The sequence below is a fragment of the Cucurbita moschata genome, unplaced genomic scaffold, assembly GCF_002738365.1.
Source record: "Cucurbita moschata cultivar Rifu unplaced genomic scaffold, Cmos_1.0 Cmo_Scf00024, whole genome shotgun sequence".
NCBI lineage: Eukaryota > Viridiplantae > Streptophyta > Magnoliopsida > Cucurbitales > Cucurbitaceae > Cucurbita > Cucurbita moschata.
This window is the reverse complement of record NW_019268540.1, coordinates 668,188-684,534: the sequence shown is the minus strand read 5'-3', so window position 1 is coordinate 684,534 and position 16,347 is coordinate 668,188. Positions and strand designations below refer to the sequence as shown.

Below are 16,347 nucleotides of genomic sequence, written 5' to 3'. Positions count from 1 at the left end.
TTATTATTTTAATTATTTTATTTTTTTTAAATTTTTTAAATTTTTTTTTTAAAATAATTTTAAAATTTTAAATATGCTTTTCAATTCCGTGACGATGGTACAACCTGGCCGTTGTATTTGTGACCGTCGTTACCATATCCATCCATCCATCCTAACCCTTAAACCCTCATCCTTCCCTGCAAAACCCTTAAACCCTAATGCTCCATTCTCTCTAGCTTTTCTTGTGCCTTCTCCATACGAAGCTTTCTTGCGGCCATCCACCGCCGCCGGTAGCTGCTGTTCGACCGAGAAGTTGGAGGTTCTACTATGCCTATTAAGCTCCTCCCTCGCCTCCATCTCCTCCACCATCCTCTTACACGTTTACCTCTAATGAAGTTTGAATCCTCAATTCGGCAATGTCGACCAATCCCCATTTTCACTCGCGTTTTTCCTTTCAAGCTCAAGTACGCCTCCGTGTCGTTCTCTTCTCGCTCTTCGCAAAGTTTCAATGGAGTCCGACGGAGCGCCGCTGCTAGGGGCTCCGAGAGAGGAAGCTTTGGGGACTCTAAGAGTCTTGCTGAGGATGAGGCTGAACTTAGCGATTGGGTTAGCGACTTGAAGCCCAGCTCGTTTCGTGGACGAATCACGAGCGATGAAGATTCGGAAGATGACCGTGGGCGTGGTAGAGGAAGGGGAAGAGATAGGGATTGGGAGAGGGAGTCGCCACCGTTGAAGAGGGGGAGGGATCGACCATCGTACGAGTTACGGGAGTCGTCAGAGCGTCGGAGTCCTCGAGGCCCTTCAATGGAGTCGTATCCGAGGAGTTCGCGGAATGTTCGGCGACCCAATCGCGAGAATGAAGACGAGAGAGAAGACTTCCGCTCCCGCAGCAATGGTCGTGTATTTCGTAGAGAGGATGTGGATTCTTCGCGTGGAAGGGGACGTTTGACGAGAGAGATTAATTCGAAAAATCCACGGATTCCAAGTCGCGAGAGTTTAGGGAGAGGTGGAAGGGATTCTACGAAACACGTCCGTTTTGTAGGTAAAGGTGAAAGCGAAGAAGAAGACGACGACGACGACGATGACGAGGGACAGAAAATCAAAAGTGGTGTTAGGGATTTTCTCAGCGATGAAGATAATGCCAGCAACGACGATGAAGATGAAGACGATTCTCTATTGAGAAAAAGTACAAGTGCTTTGTTCCCATCTGGGGCGAACGTGAGCGACATGGATCAACCACGAAAGTCTCCAGGAAGTTCTGGCTCGTATTTGAGTGAAACTAGGTAATTAATTGAACTGAAACTGCAATGGGTTCCATTGATTTCTGTTGTGCTAAGCTTGTTCTTGCTTTACCAATTAGTCGAGATTTTTCATGTTTTCGTTTCAATTTCTGAAAGTAATCGGGTAGATAAGAAATCCAGGACTAACCAACAGGAGGGATTAGGGGTTAGAACAAGAACTTAGAAATTTAGTCCAAAACAGAAGAGAGAACGAGTGCAGAATTCCCTAATTTCTTGCTAGATATCTGAGTTACAAAAGGGAACCACAATATATTATGACAGAACCCCAATGAACAATTGAGAATTTCAATCTTTTGTGAACTGGGAACCACAAGTTTTTTTCAGTCTGCATCTTTTTCCCCCCAGTAAGAAACAAAATGGGAAGAACTATTCAATGCAAGTGAAAACAAATAATTTCCCTGCCTAAATGGATGCATGACTGCTATTCATGCCTGCAGATTCGATCAGTGCTCGGTATCACCATTGTCATTAAAGGGTATCAAGGATGCTGGTTACGAGAAGATGACTGTAGTACAGGAGGCTACACTTCCTCTAATACTGAAAGGTTTGGTTCTTTTTCTGAGGTGCTTGGGCTTAAATATTTTGCATCCTTAATGTAGGTCAATATCATTCACTCCTGTTTTCCAAATTTAAGAATACTGTCTGATTAATTCAATTGTCTACTGGACAGTTCATTGAGCACCTTCATAAGGATTTGCAATTCAGTGCATCCCTGAAACAACCATACATGTACTTAATTCCCTTATCTTGTTGCCTAGTTACTCTTCTTACTGGTAATTGCACTTGTGTTTCTAGGTAAGGATGTTCTTGCCAAAGCAAAAACAGGGACCGGAAAAACTGTGGCATTTTTGGTACGTTACGTGACTATCCTATGCAAAAGGTCATTTACATTTGATAAATAAAAAGAAAGAAGTTTAATAGAATGGTCATACAAGTTACTGAAAGGCAGCATCAACAACTTTGTGCTCCAAAGAGATTAGCCCAATGTTGCTCTTATCGTTGAGTTAATCTAAAAAAACTATTTTCTAGTTAATTATGTTTATTTTCCCTTCAGTTTTTGAGTCATCACTGCCCAACATCTGCACTACACGTTATTTCCATTATGAAATTGGACCAATGTAAACGAGTCCAGCAGCAGTTGCTAGTTAGCATGACTTTTATTTATTTTTTCACCTGGAATGATACTGCAAGCAAATTTAGACGCTATCAACTTTTCAAATTCTTTATTTCAGCTTCCCTCAATTGAAGTTGTTGTGAAGTCTCCACCTACTGGTAGTGATCAGAGGCGGCCTCCAATTCTTGTTCTTGTTATATGCCCTACCCGAGAGCTTGCCACACAGGCTGCCACAGAAGCTAATACTCTATTGAAGTATCACCCAGCTATTGGCGTTCAAGTTGTAATAGGAGGTACAAGACTTGCCCTTGAACAGAAACGCATGCAAGCAAACCCTTGCCAGGTTAGGTTTTCTAACTCACAGTGGGCTGCAGGTAGAGACTATTCCAACTGTTTGAATTCGTAGGCATACCTATTGTCATTGCCCTGAATGTTATGCAAGCCTAATATCTAGACAATAAGTGGCCTAGTATATTGGAATTAGTCTAGCTACTACTACTACTGAATGCTGCATATTCACTTGAGCTGGTTAGATACAATCAATTTGGTCAGTGAGCTTCTGATTTAAGTGAATCATTATGAAAAGATGATGGTGGCAATAATTTTTGACGTTCACAAACTTGGAACTGCAGATTCTTGTTGCAACCCCTGGAAGGCTAAAAGATCATATAGAGAACACTCCAGGTTTTGCTACTAGACTTATGGGTGTGAAGGTCCTTGTCCTTGACGAAGCCGATCATTTATTAGACATGGGATTTCGCAAGGACATCGAGAGGATTATTGCTGCAGTTCCAAAACAGAGGCAAACTCTTCTATTTTCTGCCACTGTTCCAGAAGAGGTGTTTTATTTACTTCTTTTACCGTGCCGTTTCTTATCAAACCCCTTCATTTGAATCCAAGCAAATATTGAAATGCTAAACATTCCTCTTCAATAAAGGTCCGCCAAATCAGTCACATTGCTTTGAGAAGAGATCATGAATTTGTCAATACAATTCAAGAAGGAAGTGAGGAGACGCATGCACAGGTAGGACATATCTTAACCAACTCGATGGCCCCTATACTATCTTAATGAATTTGATCATATAATAGCCTGCTGGATCATTTCAGGTGAGACAGATGCAAATAGTTGCTCCACTGGACAAGCATTTTAGTCTGCTCTATGCTACTCTTAAAGAACATATTGCTTCTGACGTTGACTATAAGGTATTAACTTCAATCATGGCTGACAAATTTATACCAATAGCTCAATTTTAGTGGTTTCTTGATCTGTTGTAATGACGATGGGAAATTCCTAGTTATTATTCTCAAAATCTTCCCAATATGTGAAACAAAATCAAATGATATAGTAAACTTGTTAATTGTTTTGAAAATACTCTCTTGATGGATGCAGGTTCTTATATTCTGCACAACTGCTATGGTCACGAGAATGGTTGCCGACCTTCTTGGTGAGCTGCAATTGAACATTAGAGAGATCCATTCTAGGAAACCACAGAGTTACAGGACCAGGGTTTCCGATGAGTTCAGAAAGTCGAAGGGCCTCATCCTTGTAACTTCAGATGTTTCAGCTCGTGGAGTCGATTATCCCGATGTGACCCTTGTCATACAGGTAATTTGCTTTCTCGTTTGACCACATAACACATGTTGATGAGTAAGTTATGGTCGGTATTACTTTTACTTGTATCTTAGCTTTTCTGGACTGTACTTTCGAATCATCTGCTGAATTCAAAAGCTCCTTCTCTTTAGGTTGGTTTGCCTTCTGATAGAGAACAATATATTCATCGCCTCGGTCGAACTGGACGCAAAGGCAAAGAAGGGCAAGGCATATTGTTGCTAGCACCTTGGGAAGAGTTCTTTTTGTTTACAGTTAAAGACTTGCCTATATCAAAAGCTCCATTGCCCCTAGTCGATCCAGAAACAAAGAAAAAGGTCGATTTCCTTATGTTTCTTTTTTTTTTTTTTCCTTTCTGAATAACGAAATAATAAATCAATAAAGAAGTATCTTTGAGAACCTCCAACATTCAAATGTGAACAGGTGGAACGTGCTCTAGCCCACGTTGAGATGAAGAACAAGGAAGCAGCTTACCAGGCATGGCTTGGTTACTACAATTCAAACAAGACGGTCGGGCGGGACAAGTTTCGGCTAGTCGAACTTGCCAACGAGTTCAGTCGAAGCATGGGACTGGATACTCCTCCTGCCATTCCCAAACTAGTACTTGGGAAGATGGGTCTCAAGAATGTCCCTGGCTTGCGCGTGAAATAACTTGAGAGAAAACGTTTCTTGAGCCGCCAGAAAGCGAGGTAGGTGATAAGAAACGATTGTTTTTCTTTTCAGCTGATTAATGTAATTCATTCTGTTTTAGATTGTAGTGGTTTAAATGAGTAAAAACTTCCAAGTTTTAAATATATATATTCCTATAGGTTTGCCTTTGAAATCTTCCAATTCAAGAATAGATTCTTCAGTTTTGTATTATCCCAAGCTCTTCTAAAGGGAGTTTTGAACATTTTTGCCTAATCTATTAGACAATATTGATGAAAGTTGTATGTATTTATTAGAAAATGGCAACGAGGAGCCTCCCTTTTAACATGATGGAAGTAAGGGCTCTTTGATAGTAATATCACATTTCTCTCGTCTATCAAACTCTCACATCGGCTAATTTAGGGAATGATCATGAGTTTATTGTAACGACCCAGGCCCGCTACTAGCAGATATTGTCCTCTTTGGGCTTTCTCTTTCGTGCTCCCCTTATGGCTTTAAATTGTGTCTGCTAGGGGAAGGTTTCCACACCTTTATAAATGGTGATTTGTTCTCTCCTCCCCAACCAATGTGGGACATCACAATCCACCCTCCTTCAGGGCCCAGCGTCTTTGCTGACACTCTTTCTTTCCTCTAATCGATGTTGGACCGCTCCCAAATCCACCCCCCTTTGGGGCCCAGCGTTCTTATTGGCACACTGTCTCGTGTCTACCCCCTTTCGGGAACAGCGAGAAGGCTGACACATTGTCCGATGTCTGGCTTTGATACCATTTGTAATGACCCAGACCTACTGCTAGCAAATAAATCCACCCCCCTTTGTATGTGGCCTTTGGGAGAAACCTAAAACAAAATCACGAGAGTTTATGCTTAAAATTGATAATATCATATCATTGTGGAGAATCGTGTTCATCTAACGATTCAAACCTAAATCTACATAAATACTTCTTTAGTCAAAAAAAAGGTTTTGAATTTTGATTAGACATTCAATGGGTTATCATAAAATAACTATTTATTTATTTTTAAATATTGAAATTAAATTTTCAACCGGATTCCCATATATATTTTGAAAAATTCTAATTTAAAATTGGATGGTACTAAAAAATTTAGTAGGCATCCATCTATTGAAATCTATGGGTTAATATTAATTTAACAAAATTATTATAATTTATTTATTTATTATAATAAATAAAAATAATAATTTATTTAAATACATATTTAATTTATTTAACTAAAAAATATTAAATAAATGATTTCTTTTTACTCACAAGTACATTAATTTTTCAATAATTAAAATTAATGATTATTTATTATTATAATCAATTAGTTATTTATTTGTATTAAATTTTATTATCTCTTTATTCAAAAATCCCAACTCAATTACCATTAGTAAGAGGCATTAAGAAGTCGTTAAGCAAACATTATTATTTAATGCGTATGTTCGTAGATAAATTCAATTTCTCAAAATTTATTATTAAAAGATTGAATTATTTTAAAGAATTGATTTTTATATTTTTTAATATAAAGTTTAAAAGTATAAAAACCTATAATTAGGAGTTTTCTCATATATTTATAAAATGGAATTTTATTTTTCTTATAATAAAAAAGTTAATGAAATAAAAACTTTATCTTAAATATATTATATTATAAAATTGTTGTCAAATTATTAAATGCATCTCTTGATAATATATTATTATAACATAACAAAGTGCATCATAAGATATCTCAAAATTAAAAAATATATGAATAATTATAGAATATAATTAACGAACCTTAATATTTAATATATATTTAGTTAGCATATATCAGTTAAATACCTAAATGTTTGCGTATAAAACAAATCATATAATAAAAGTAAAAAAAATCTTATAATAATATAAAAAAATACCGAAAATGGACCCAACAAATTAGAATCAATGGGCCACAAATGTAAACGGATTGGGTTGAGTCGTGACATTTCTCAGACCCAACTAAATTATTCGAATTATCAGAAAGACGGTTTTTGCAAGCTCGATAAACTCTTGAACCGATCGATAAAGCAATTCCGTTACAGTCATAAAGTTTATGAGTTAGGTTGGGAGTCAGTTTATTCAAACTTTTATCTTTACTTATTTACTTAATTTAATTTAAATATATATATATATAAAAAAATATTTTTGTGAGAATAAATAATAGAAAAAATTACAAAATTAAATAATGATATATGTATTTTTTTAAAAAAAGAATTAATAACAAATTCATGGAAGAAATTGGATTAAAAAAAATTATTTGAAAATTTGAGTTTTTTTTTTTTTTTGGGGGAAAACCTCAAATTTACAATCATCCTCCGACGTCAAAACCGTTCTTTTGTGGCATTCTCTCTTCAATCCCATATTCCAATTCCCCAACTCACTATCTCTGATTGATTCCTTCTTTTGCTCTCTCTCTTTTATCTCTTCGTTCTCACAAACCCTTTTTTTTTTTTTTTTTGTTTGTTTGTTTGTTTGTTGTTGTTAATCTTCCTGTGTTTGATCCGCCCTTCTTCAGCATTCATTTCCCGCTACTTTGTGCCCCAACTTTCTTGTTTCTTCTTTATCTTCCAACCCTTCTGAGTTCTTCTGACCTTCATTTCTGATTCGCCGACAGTTCCGACATTTTTGGGATTGGATTTGTTTTTGTGTTTTGGGGTTTCATAATACACCGCCCCTTTTGTTAACTCCTTCTAGGGTTTCCATTTGTGGCATCCATTTCCTAGGGTTTCATCTTCTTCCTCGTGGCTAGATTAGATTTGGGTGTCTTCTTGGTTTCTCTTCTTTTCTATTGGGTATGTTTTTCTTCTGGGAAATTTGATTTTTAACTTGGGGATCCTGAAATTTTTGTTCAGGATTGTTGTGTGCTTGTTCGGATTGATTATGCTTTTGGCAATTTTTAACTTCAAACGCGAACGAATCCGCAGGGGGGAAGGAATTGTATCGCGTTTGGTTTATCGACTACTCGAAGTTTCATTTTTGACTGTTAAGAGCCTAATCAAAAGGTTTGGGGAAATTCTTTAATTTCAATCTCTTTTTAGTTAGCTACTCCACTCTTAGTGTCTTTATTTTCTGCTTGTTGTTTGGTTTGTTTTTGGATTAAGGAGGAAGAAATATAATCTCTTCTTTGTGGCGGTCTAATTGTCGTAGAGTTAATTGAGTTGTGGGAAAGTCTAGGCTTGCATGGGCGAACATGAGGGGTGGGCACAGCCACCAAGTGGGCTATTGCCCAACGGTTTATTGCCCGATGAGGCAGCTACAGTCATGCGCGTTCTTGATTCAGACAGATGGTCGAAGGCGGAGGCGCGAACCGCCGAGCTAATTGCCTGCATTCAGCCCAATCCTCCCGCCGAAGACAGGCGAAATGCCGTTGCAGACTATGTGCAACGACTGATCATGAAATGCTTCCCTTGCCAGGTGCAATGGCATCTAAAATCCCCAGTTTGTTGTTCGGTATATGGAAATGTGGTTAAGCGTCTCTTATGGTTAATGTGCTCTGTAGTACATCACTTTCTTGAATTTGTGTGATAAGTACTTGTTATTAGTAGTTTGTTTGTCAATATCCATATGCTGTTAAAAGATCGCTACCCATTGTGTTCAAACATCTTATTTAGTTATATTTTTGAAATGTTTATCTGTGCCTAGTGCATCACTACCTTTTATAATATAGTTCAGTTCATAAAAATGATGCTGTGATCTTACCAATTGTCATTAACATTATAATATGTAGAAGCCATTATGAGTATTAGCTGAACAAATATGGCTGCACTTGCTCTGTTTTTTGCATCACCCTGTAACAACGTGCTGTACAAGATGAAACAAGGGAATGATTTCATTTTGTATTTCAGGAAAAGAACATGAACTCTACTACTATATTTAAACTTCAAAAACAGATGCACCACCCGGTCACCTTTTTCTTTTTTGACTCGAGCTAATTGGCGAAGAATTTATATAATCTTCTTGACCTTGGTGGACAGGTGTCTTGCGTTTCTATCCTCATCTTAACTATGTTTTTCTTGTTGAATTCATGGCTTATCTAATAAAAAAAGTATGAGTAGTTGGGCTACATTGTGTTGTGCACGTTAGGGACTTATTTCCACGCTTGTTCATAATTGCAAAATTTTTACGTAATGTAATTTTTTCTGTTCAACTGTTTTTGCTCAAATTATGACTAAAACGTGCAGGTCTTCACATTTGGGTCTGTTCCCTTGAAAACATATTTGCCTGATGGAGATATTGACCTAACAGCATTTAGCCGGAATCACAATTTGAAGGAGACATGGGCTCATCAGGTTCGGGATATGCTTGAAAGTGAGGAGAAGAACGAGAATGCTGAATTTCGTGTAAAAGAAGTTCAATACATTAAAGCTGAGGTAGATCCCTCTCAGTTCAGTATTTACCTCTTATGGATTGATCTTAGTATTTAATTTCTTGTCTTCCTCCTACTATTTTTTGTTACTATTGGATTTTTCATAGAACCAGCAGAATACATCTATGTAGTTTTTAGAACACTATAAGGTATTTCCAGCCTTCTAAAAGATTAAGGTATTAATTGGTTTCGCATTAAATTATGATAGTTCAACTAAGTACTTCGAAAGTAGCGTTAGTTGAACATTGTTGTAATGTCTGAATATGTTCATGTATCAAATTGGAATCTGTTCAGATTGTTTAAGTAGGCTCGTCCAAGTATGCAGTTTTCTTGCGCCTGTCCTCGTTTAAAACACATTTTTAAACAATTTTATTTTATCCCTACTGCTGATGAAACAGGGAATAGTTATTGGGCAGTCATTTGATACTTATACTTTGTTGTTTCGTTTCTTTTAGAGTCTTAAATTAATTATTCTGCATAATCTTTCACATTTCAGAAGGATGTCCATGTATCTCAATTTATGGCTTAATGTTGATTTACAATCGAATGTTCAGTTATCATATTTCGTTACTTAGCAGATGCTGTAGATGATTCTGCTGATGTTCTGGCATGTTTGGCTTTCGTGAACATGTGTTAAGAGGGTGTTCGCGTGTTTGCCTTTTGTATGTTGTTAAACCATGGTGTTCATGGATATACATTGAGCTTTAAAGTAACAGTTTATAATCGTTTTTTGATTAGCTAGCTTCCACGCATGATTATATATCGTTACTACTATGAATACACTTTCGACGCTGGATGATATTTCACATGAATTAGAACGTTAATGTCTTATGTTACTCCTATACATTTTGCAGGTTAAGATAATCAAGTGCCTTGTGGAAAATATAGTTGTAGACATCTCATTTGACCAGCTTGGTGGATTGTGCACCCTTTGTTTCCTGGAGGAGGTGAGTGGTGCTTCCTCATTGACCGTGCCCTTAAGCCCTTTCATCAGCTATAACTTATAAAAATGCTGTAGCGTGATGATTGAGGATTATAATCATATCTTCAACTTCTCATATATTTGTTCCGGTTTTGTAGGTTGACCATTTAATAAACCAAAGCCACTTGTTCAAGCGAAGCATTATACTGATCAAAGCATGGTGTTATTATGAAAGTCGAATATTGGGTGCACACCATGGGCTTATATCTACTTATGCTTTGGAAACCTTGGTCCTCTACATATTTCATGTGTTTAACAATCCCTTTGCTGGTCCCCTTGAGGTTACTACTCTTTTATTCTGTCGTTCGATTTGTAGGTTTTATTCATTTACCAATCTGTGCAAGTGTTTCTTTGGCGTTTCAGGTCCTTTATCGCTTTTTGGAGTTCTTTAGCAAGTTTGACTGGGATAATTTTTGTGTTAGCCTATGGGGTCCTGTACCTATTAGTTCCCTCCCAGACGTGACAGGTACATTGTAATTGAAGTTTATGATAAATTAATAGTTATTCTATTGATAGGTATATCACTCATTAATGTGTTCGAGATTTTTACAGCTGAACCTCCGCGTAGAGATGGTGGAGATTTACTTCTCAGCAAGTTATTTCTTGAAGCATGCAGTTCGGTATATGCTGTTTTTCCTGGGGGCCACGAGAATCAAGGGCAGCCTTTTGTTTCTAAATATTTTAATGTAATAGATCCTTTGCGTGTAAACAACAACCTTGGGCGTAGTGTAAGCAAAGGTATGAACTTCTAAACCTTTGACCTTTTGGTACCAATCTATTCTTGTTGGTGCAGAAATCATTATTTCTTGTAGTAAGCTAGTTGCTCACCAAGAGAGAGTTGGTATTTCTAGGCATTAAAATGAGGATAAGAATGGTAGGCTTGTATTTTTGGTCTTAATTGTTATTGATTAATGTTAATTGACTGTGGCTTAACCTCATTACTCATAATTTTTAGTTTTCCGATTGTTTGGTTTTGACTCGACCAGGCTCTGCTGTTTATCAATAACACATCTTTTTTACTTCTGCGTAAAAGACGATTCTTTTTACCGATATCTGTTCAACAACTTGGAATCTTACATTGGAGCAATTGGTGGGTGCAGAAAGTCTTAGGCCCTAAGAGGATGTGAATCATCTGGGACTCGGAACATTATAGAAAGGGTTCCATTTCTGTTGTCATTTTAAGTTAGAAGGTTGATATTATCATACGAATCAATGATTAGATTGTTATACCGAACTTGGTTATACCGAACTGTTATACGTATCAATGATAATTATAAAGATTAGGGTGAACAATGCGCCATACCGAACTTGCTAGACTAATTTGAGAAGTTAACTTCTCTCTTCTACACATAGTACCACGAAATCATGCTTTCCTCGTTCTTTCCACCCCCCTTGCATATATGGATGTGATCTTTCATAATGATTTTTTTTATATATTTCGACTATTGTTAGCCTAACATATCGTTGCTAGGTTTGTTTGTATTTGGCTTTGATAGTTAATTATAGAGTGTCCTTTCAATGAACAAGCAATATTCTTTATGGGTTTGTATGATGATTGGATGCACTCATATCCATTTTTGTGGTGAATGGATTTATGAACTATTTTTTTGCTTAAGTGCTTCATGTTTATTATAGAAATGCATGGTTCTTCTGCTGCTTGCTTTTTTTTTGTAACTGCTGGCATCAACCTCAGTTGTGGTACATGTGTTTCCCAGGTAACTTCTTCAGGATACGCAGTGCATTTGCATTTGGAGCTAAAAGACTGGCACGATTGTTTGAATGCCCCAGAGAAGACATCCTTTTAGAATTGAACCAATTTTTTTTGAACACGTGGGAGAGACATGGCAGTGGTCAACGTCCGGATGTTCCAAAGACCGAGTTGAAGTACGGGAGATTATCAGAGCATTCTTATGGTTCTTCGAATCTCAGAAATAAATCAAACAGCAAAAGAAATGAAAACTTTTCTGGTCGTGAAACCCAAGATGTTTGGTCGCGTGGCTCTCATACTGTGTATTCCCTTCAAGGTAATTCTCCCACGGAAAATGCAGCTAGAAATGACGCTACTACGACTTCTCGTAATCAAGCACAAAGGAGTTCTGGCAGCTCAAACAACTCAAGGTCCTCTGATCTTAGTAGGAAAGAAACGAACTACAATCATGGTAACGTTATAGATAGAAGTCAGAGATATTCCAAACCTGAGAACCTTGTGAATGATGTACAGGGAAGGTTTCTGTTTGCGAGGACACGTTCTAGCCCAGAGCTTACCGACACCTACTGTGAAGTTTCATCTCCATCAAGGCGTAACAGAGTTCCTGAAAGTGGAAAAACCCATTCTAACAGAATAGATGCCAGCAGGAGGAAGAACCTTGAATCTGATAATGTGGAAAACCACTTGAGGTCTTTGATCGACGATCCTTCTACGGTTAGACATATCCCATCCCGTCAGAGCATTGATGCTGCTAGTGATTCCAATTGTGGTTCAAATAGTTTCCAGAATGAGTCTGGCCCGGGGACTGTTGGTGAGGATTTTGCTTCTATTTCTGGGACATTGGCGATGCATCAAGAGGAGCAAGATCTTGTTAACTTGATGGCTTCATCTTCGGCCCTTAATTTTAATGGACATGTTCATCTGCCACTGAACTTGACGGCAGGTCACCTACCTCTTCCATTACCTTCCTCTGTTTTAGCCCCTGTGGGCTACGCTCCTAGGAGCTTGGGAGGTATGGTTCCCACCAATATTCCCTTGATTGAGACTCCTTGGGGCACAAATATGCATTTCCCACAAGGTTTTGTTCCTTCTCCATTGACTCAGTATTTCCCTGGCATGGGATTAACAAGTTCAGAAGATGGCATTGACTCGGGCAATGAAAATTTTAGTTCGGTAGAAATTAATTCACGAGAGGGTGATCAAGACTTTTGGCACGAGCAAGATAGAAGTTCTACTGTGGGGTTCGATCAGGACAATGAGGGATTCGAAGTGTCTCAGACAGAAGATAAGCAGCAGTCAACTTCTGGAGGTCTTAACTATGTTCCTTCGTCTCGAATGTCAGCATCTGGCAGTACTACTGTTCCCCATAAAATGCATGCGAAAGAAAATCGAGTGGCAATGAAGGATGGGAATGTTAATGCTAATGCTTATCAAGACGACCGAGAGAATGAAGCAGGTTATGATGACAAACCATCGTCCTTTAGGCCATTGACCACTCCCACACAATCTAGTGGCCTAAGAAATAAGACCACCACCGAAAGTTCTTGGGACGAGTTGCCTTCAAGAGCCTCAAAATCATCTAGGGAGAAACGGGGATGGAAATCGAATACCTCTGAGCTGTCCTCCTCTTATGGGAAAGGCAAAAATGTTTCTGAACATTCATCTATCGCGACTGATGAAGATAGCAAAGATTGGAATCACCTACCAACTATAGGTACCGAAATGGCCGAAATAAGCGGTGGACCTCAATCGATGGCTGCATCCATGCATGCTACAAGGCATCAAATAACTGGACTTGAACCACCCCATACTCCTGGGTCAGATCCACTAATACCATTTTCTCCAATGCTCTTGGGCCAAGGTTCTAGACAAAGAGCTGGGGACAATTCTGGGGTGGTTCCTTTTGCCTTTTATCCTACAGGGCCGCCCGTTCCGTTTGTTACAATGCTTCCAGTTTATAATATTCCATCAGAGACGGGAACTTCGGATGCTTCAACTAGTCATTTCAGCGAGGAGGAATCCTTGGATAATGTTGATTCGGCTCAGAATACCGATTCCGAAGGACATAATAAGCCTGATGTTTTAACCATCTCTAATCCTGTGAAAGGGTCTTCCTCCACTGAATCTTCAGATCCCAAATATGACATTCTTAATAGTGATTTTGCAAGTCATTGGCAAAACTTGCAATACGGGCGGTTTTGCCAGAACTCTCGGCATCCTTCACCTGTGATTTATCCTTCACCTGTAGTCGTACCTCCTGTCTACCTACAGGGTCGTTTTCCATGGGATGGTCCTGGAAGACCTCTTTCAGCCAACATGAACTTATTTACTCTGGGTTATGGGTCTCGTTTAGTTCCTGTTGCTCCTCTCCAGTCCGTTTCTAACAGGCCGAATATATATCAGCATTACATTGATGAAATGCCGAGACATCGCAGTGGGACCGGAACATACTTGCCAACTCCTGTAAGAAACTTCTTCCCTTATTTAATGATTTGTTGGTTCAGCTGTTATATGAACAGTTTCTTCGAGTACACGTACCCCGTTTCGTTCCTATTGTTATATCGAATTAAGTTCATTTAGAAACAAACTAGGAAGACAACTTTAATTACTATTTGTTTGTTTCATGTTTTTCTTTTGTTTCCCTTTTCTCTGGCTGAAAATTTCTGCATTTTTGTTCCTGCACTATGTTTGCTGTTCAATTGTTTGTCCTGGTTAGGTGGTTCCTTGCCTTCTTGAATGGTTTGAGTTATACCTAGCATGCTATTCTTCCTTTTCGAGATTTTTACTTCACTTCTTTTAATTTTTCTAGAAGGCCTCAGCACGGGAACGACATTCGTCAAATTCTAGACGAGGAAACTATAGCTACGATAGAAGTGATAGTCATGGTGAAAGAGAAGGGAACTTGAACATCAATCCAAAATCACGAGGCTCTAGTCGCCGTGGTCAAGTTGACAAGCCGAATTCCAGGTTAGACCGCTTGTCTTCAAGTGAGAATCGAGCTGAAAGAGCATGGAGCTCACATAGACATGATTCCATGACTTATCCTTCCCAGAATGGTCCGCTCCGCCCGAACTCCACCCAGGGTGGTACAACTAGTATGACTTATGGCATGTATCCACTACCAGGCATGAATCCTGGCGTGGTGTCCTCTAATGGACCTTCTATGCCCTCTGTTGTGATGTTTTATCCGTTGGATCATAATGGTGGGTATGGCTCACCTGCAGAACAGCTCGAGTTTGGATCTCTTGGACCTGTAGGTTTTTCCAACGTAAACGAAATGCCTCAAATGAATGAAGGAGGCAGAATGAGTAGAGCATTTGAGGATCAAAGGTTTCATGGTAGCTCGAATCAACATACTCCTCTCGAAGAACCTCCTTCGCCTCGTCTACCAAGGTAGCCTTAGCTCAATCTCCTTCACGACCGAACTATTTTCCAAGATAGGAAAGCATCAACTGAAAAAGAAGGTATGACATGACTGTCGAGCTGTGTTGGTTGCGTACTTTGATTCTACTTGCAGCTTGCAGCCATCTCAGGAGCCATAACCGTGCACCGCCGATACGAGCAATGCGCATCAGGAACCCCCTACCCTTTGCACTGTTTTTCCTCCGAGGGCATCCACATTTGGGGATTCTCCCTTGTTTTGTTTTGGCAAATAAATATATCAAAGAGGAACTTCTGGTCGAGCTGAGGGTGATCCGATCTGCCTGCCTATTGCATTTTGAACCGAGGTAGGTGTCGACAAGTGGACGAGGTCTCTGAAAGCTCGTTCTTACTCGGCTTGTCAAGTGAAGCATCTTCCGGGTCAAAAAAAAAAAAAAAGGTTCTCATGGAGAAACCAATGGCGCACGGTAGTTTGTATGTATATTAAAGAGCGAAATCCATCCCATTTAGAGGGACAGAAAAGTGGCAGGTGAAGGAAGGAGGTCGTGGGTGTCGGGCGAGACGAAGATGAAGACGAAGACGCTCGATTAATGAAGTTAGAATGTAGAAATCCATGTCATTACAACACGATTTGTTTCCTTGGGAGTTCTGTCACTGTCACAAAAAAATACATTACATTAGGACTGCCAATTTAGAGTCTTACTTCACTTTGTAATAGTTTTTTGTTTTTTTTTTTTTCCTGTTTTACAAACTCCTTCCTTTTTGCACATGACTTTGACTTTGACATTGACAGAATAGTAATGATAGCAGCAGCAGCATTCAAACATCCTTTTTGTCTAAATTTATCATTTTATACTCATCTCAGTTTGTCGTCAACCCATTAAACTTAGGTCTATGTTGGCGCGATGTTCATGTGTCTGACTTCGGTTTGAAATACTTAGGCCTCTCCAGTAAGTCCACCAAAACTTAGATGAAAGTCAACCAACTAAATTATTTGAGTTTTTGACAAGTATTTTGAAAAACTTGGGTCCTCGGGTAAGTCAACCAAGGTCTATGTTCTTGAAAAACTTGAGTCTCTCAAGTAAGTCAACCACGGTCTATGTCCTAGAGAACAAAGTCAACAATTCTAGATAATAGAGTTAACTGTTCAACCGTTCTAGAGAATAGAGTCAACAATATGTTCAACAGTTCTAGAGAGCAGAGTCAACAGTATATTCACAGTCCTAGAGAATAGAAGTCAACTGTAGAGTCATC

At 38.7% G+C, this 16,347-nt stretch overlaps 2 protein-coding genes across 8 annotated transcripts; both read left to right on the top strand.

Annotated features, from left to right (window-relative positions):
• Positions 1–124: 124 nt before the first annotated feature.
• LOC111460946 (DEAD-box ATP-dependent RNA helicase 31-like) lies at positions 125–4,929 on the top strand. The gene is made up of 10 exons (XM_023104327.1): positions 125–1,262; positions 1,718–1,824; positions 2,076–2,131; positions 2,513–2,737; positions 3,027–3,233; positions 3,332–3,418; positions 3,502–3,597; positions 3,785–4,000; positions 4,138–4,320; positions 4,427–4,929. The coding sequence occupies exons 1-10, from the start codon at positions 307–309 to the stop codon at positions 4,652–4,654; spliced, it is 2,361 nt and encodes a 786-aa protein (XP_022960095.1). The 5' UTR covers positions 125–306; the 3' UTR covers positions 4,655–4,929.
• A 2,036-nt stretch (positions 4,930–6,965) lies between these two features.
• Positions 6,966–15,919, top strand: LOC111460747. 7 transcript variants are annotated; one of them, XM_023104013.1, is made up of 10 exons: positions 6,967–7,448; positions 7,581–7,658; positions 7,831–8,070; positions 8,838–9,026; positions 9,877–9,969; positions 10,103–10,285; positions 10,368–10,470; positions 10,557–10,742; positions 11,720–14,175; positions 14,522–15,919. In XM_023104013.1, the coding sequence occupies exons 3-10, from the start codon at positions 7,837–7,839 to the stop codon at positions 15,107–15,109; spliced, it is 4,032 nt and encodes a 1,343-aa protein (XP_022959781.1). In that variant the 5' UTR covers positions 6,967–7,448; positions 7,581–7,658; positions 7,831–7,836; the 3' UTR covers positions 15,110–15,919. The 7 variants fall into 7 exon arrangements, with proteins under 7 accessions (XP_022959782.1, XP_022959781.1, XP_022959780.1 ...); XM_023104012.1 differs by having other exon boundaries at positions 7,804–8,070; XM_023104011.1 differs by having other exon boundaries at positions 7,758–8,070.
• The last annotated feature ends 428 nt before the right edge of the window (positions 15,920–16,347 follow it).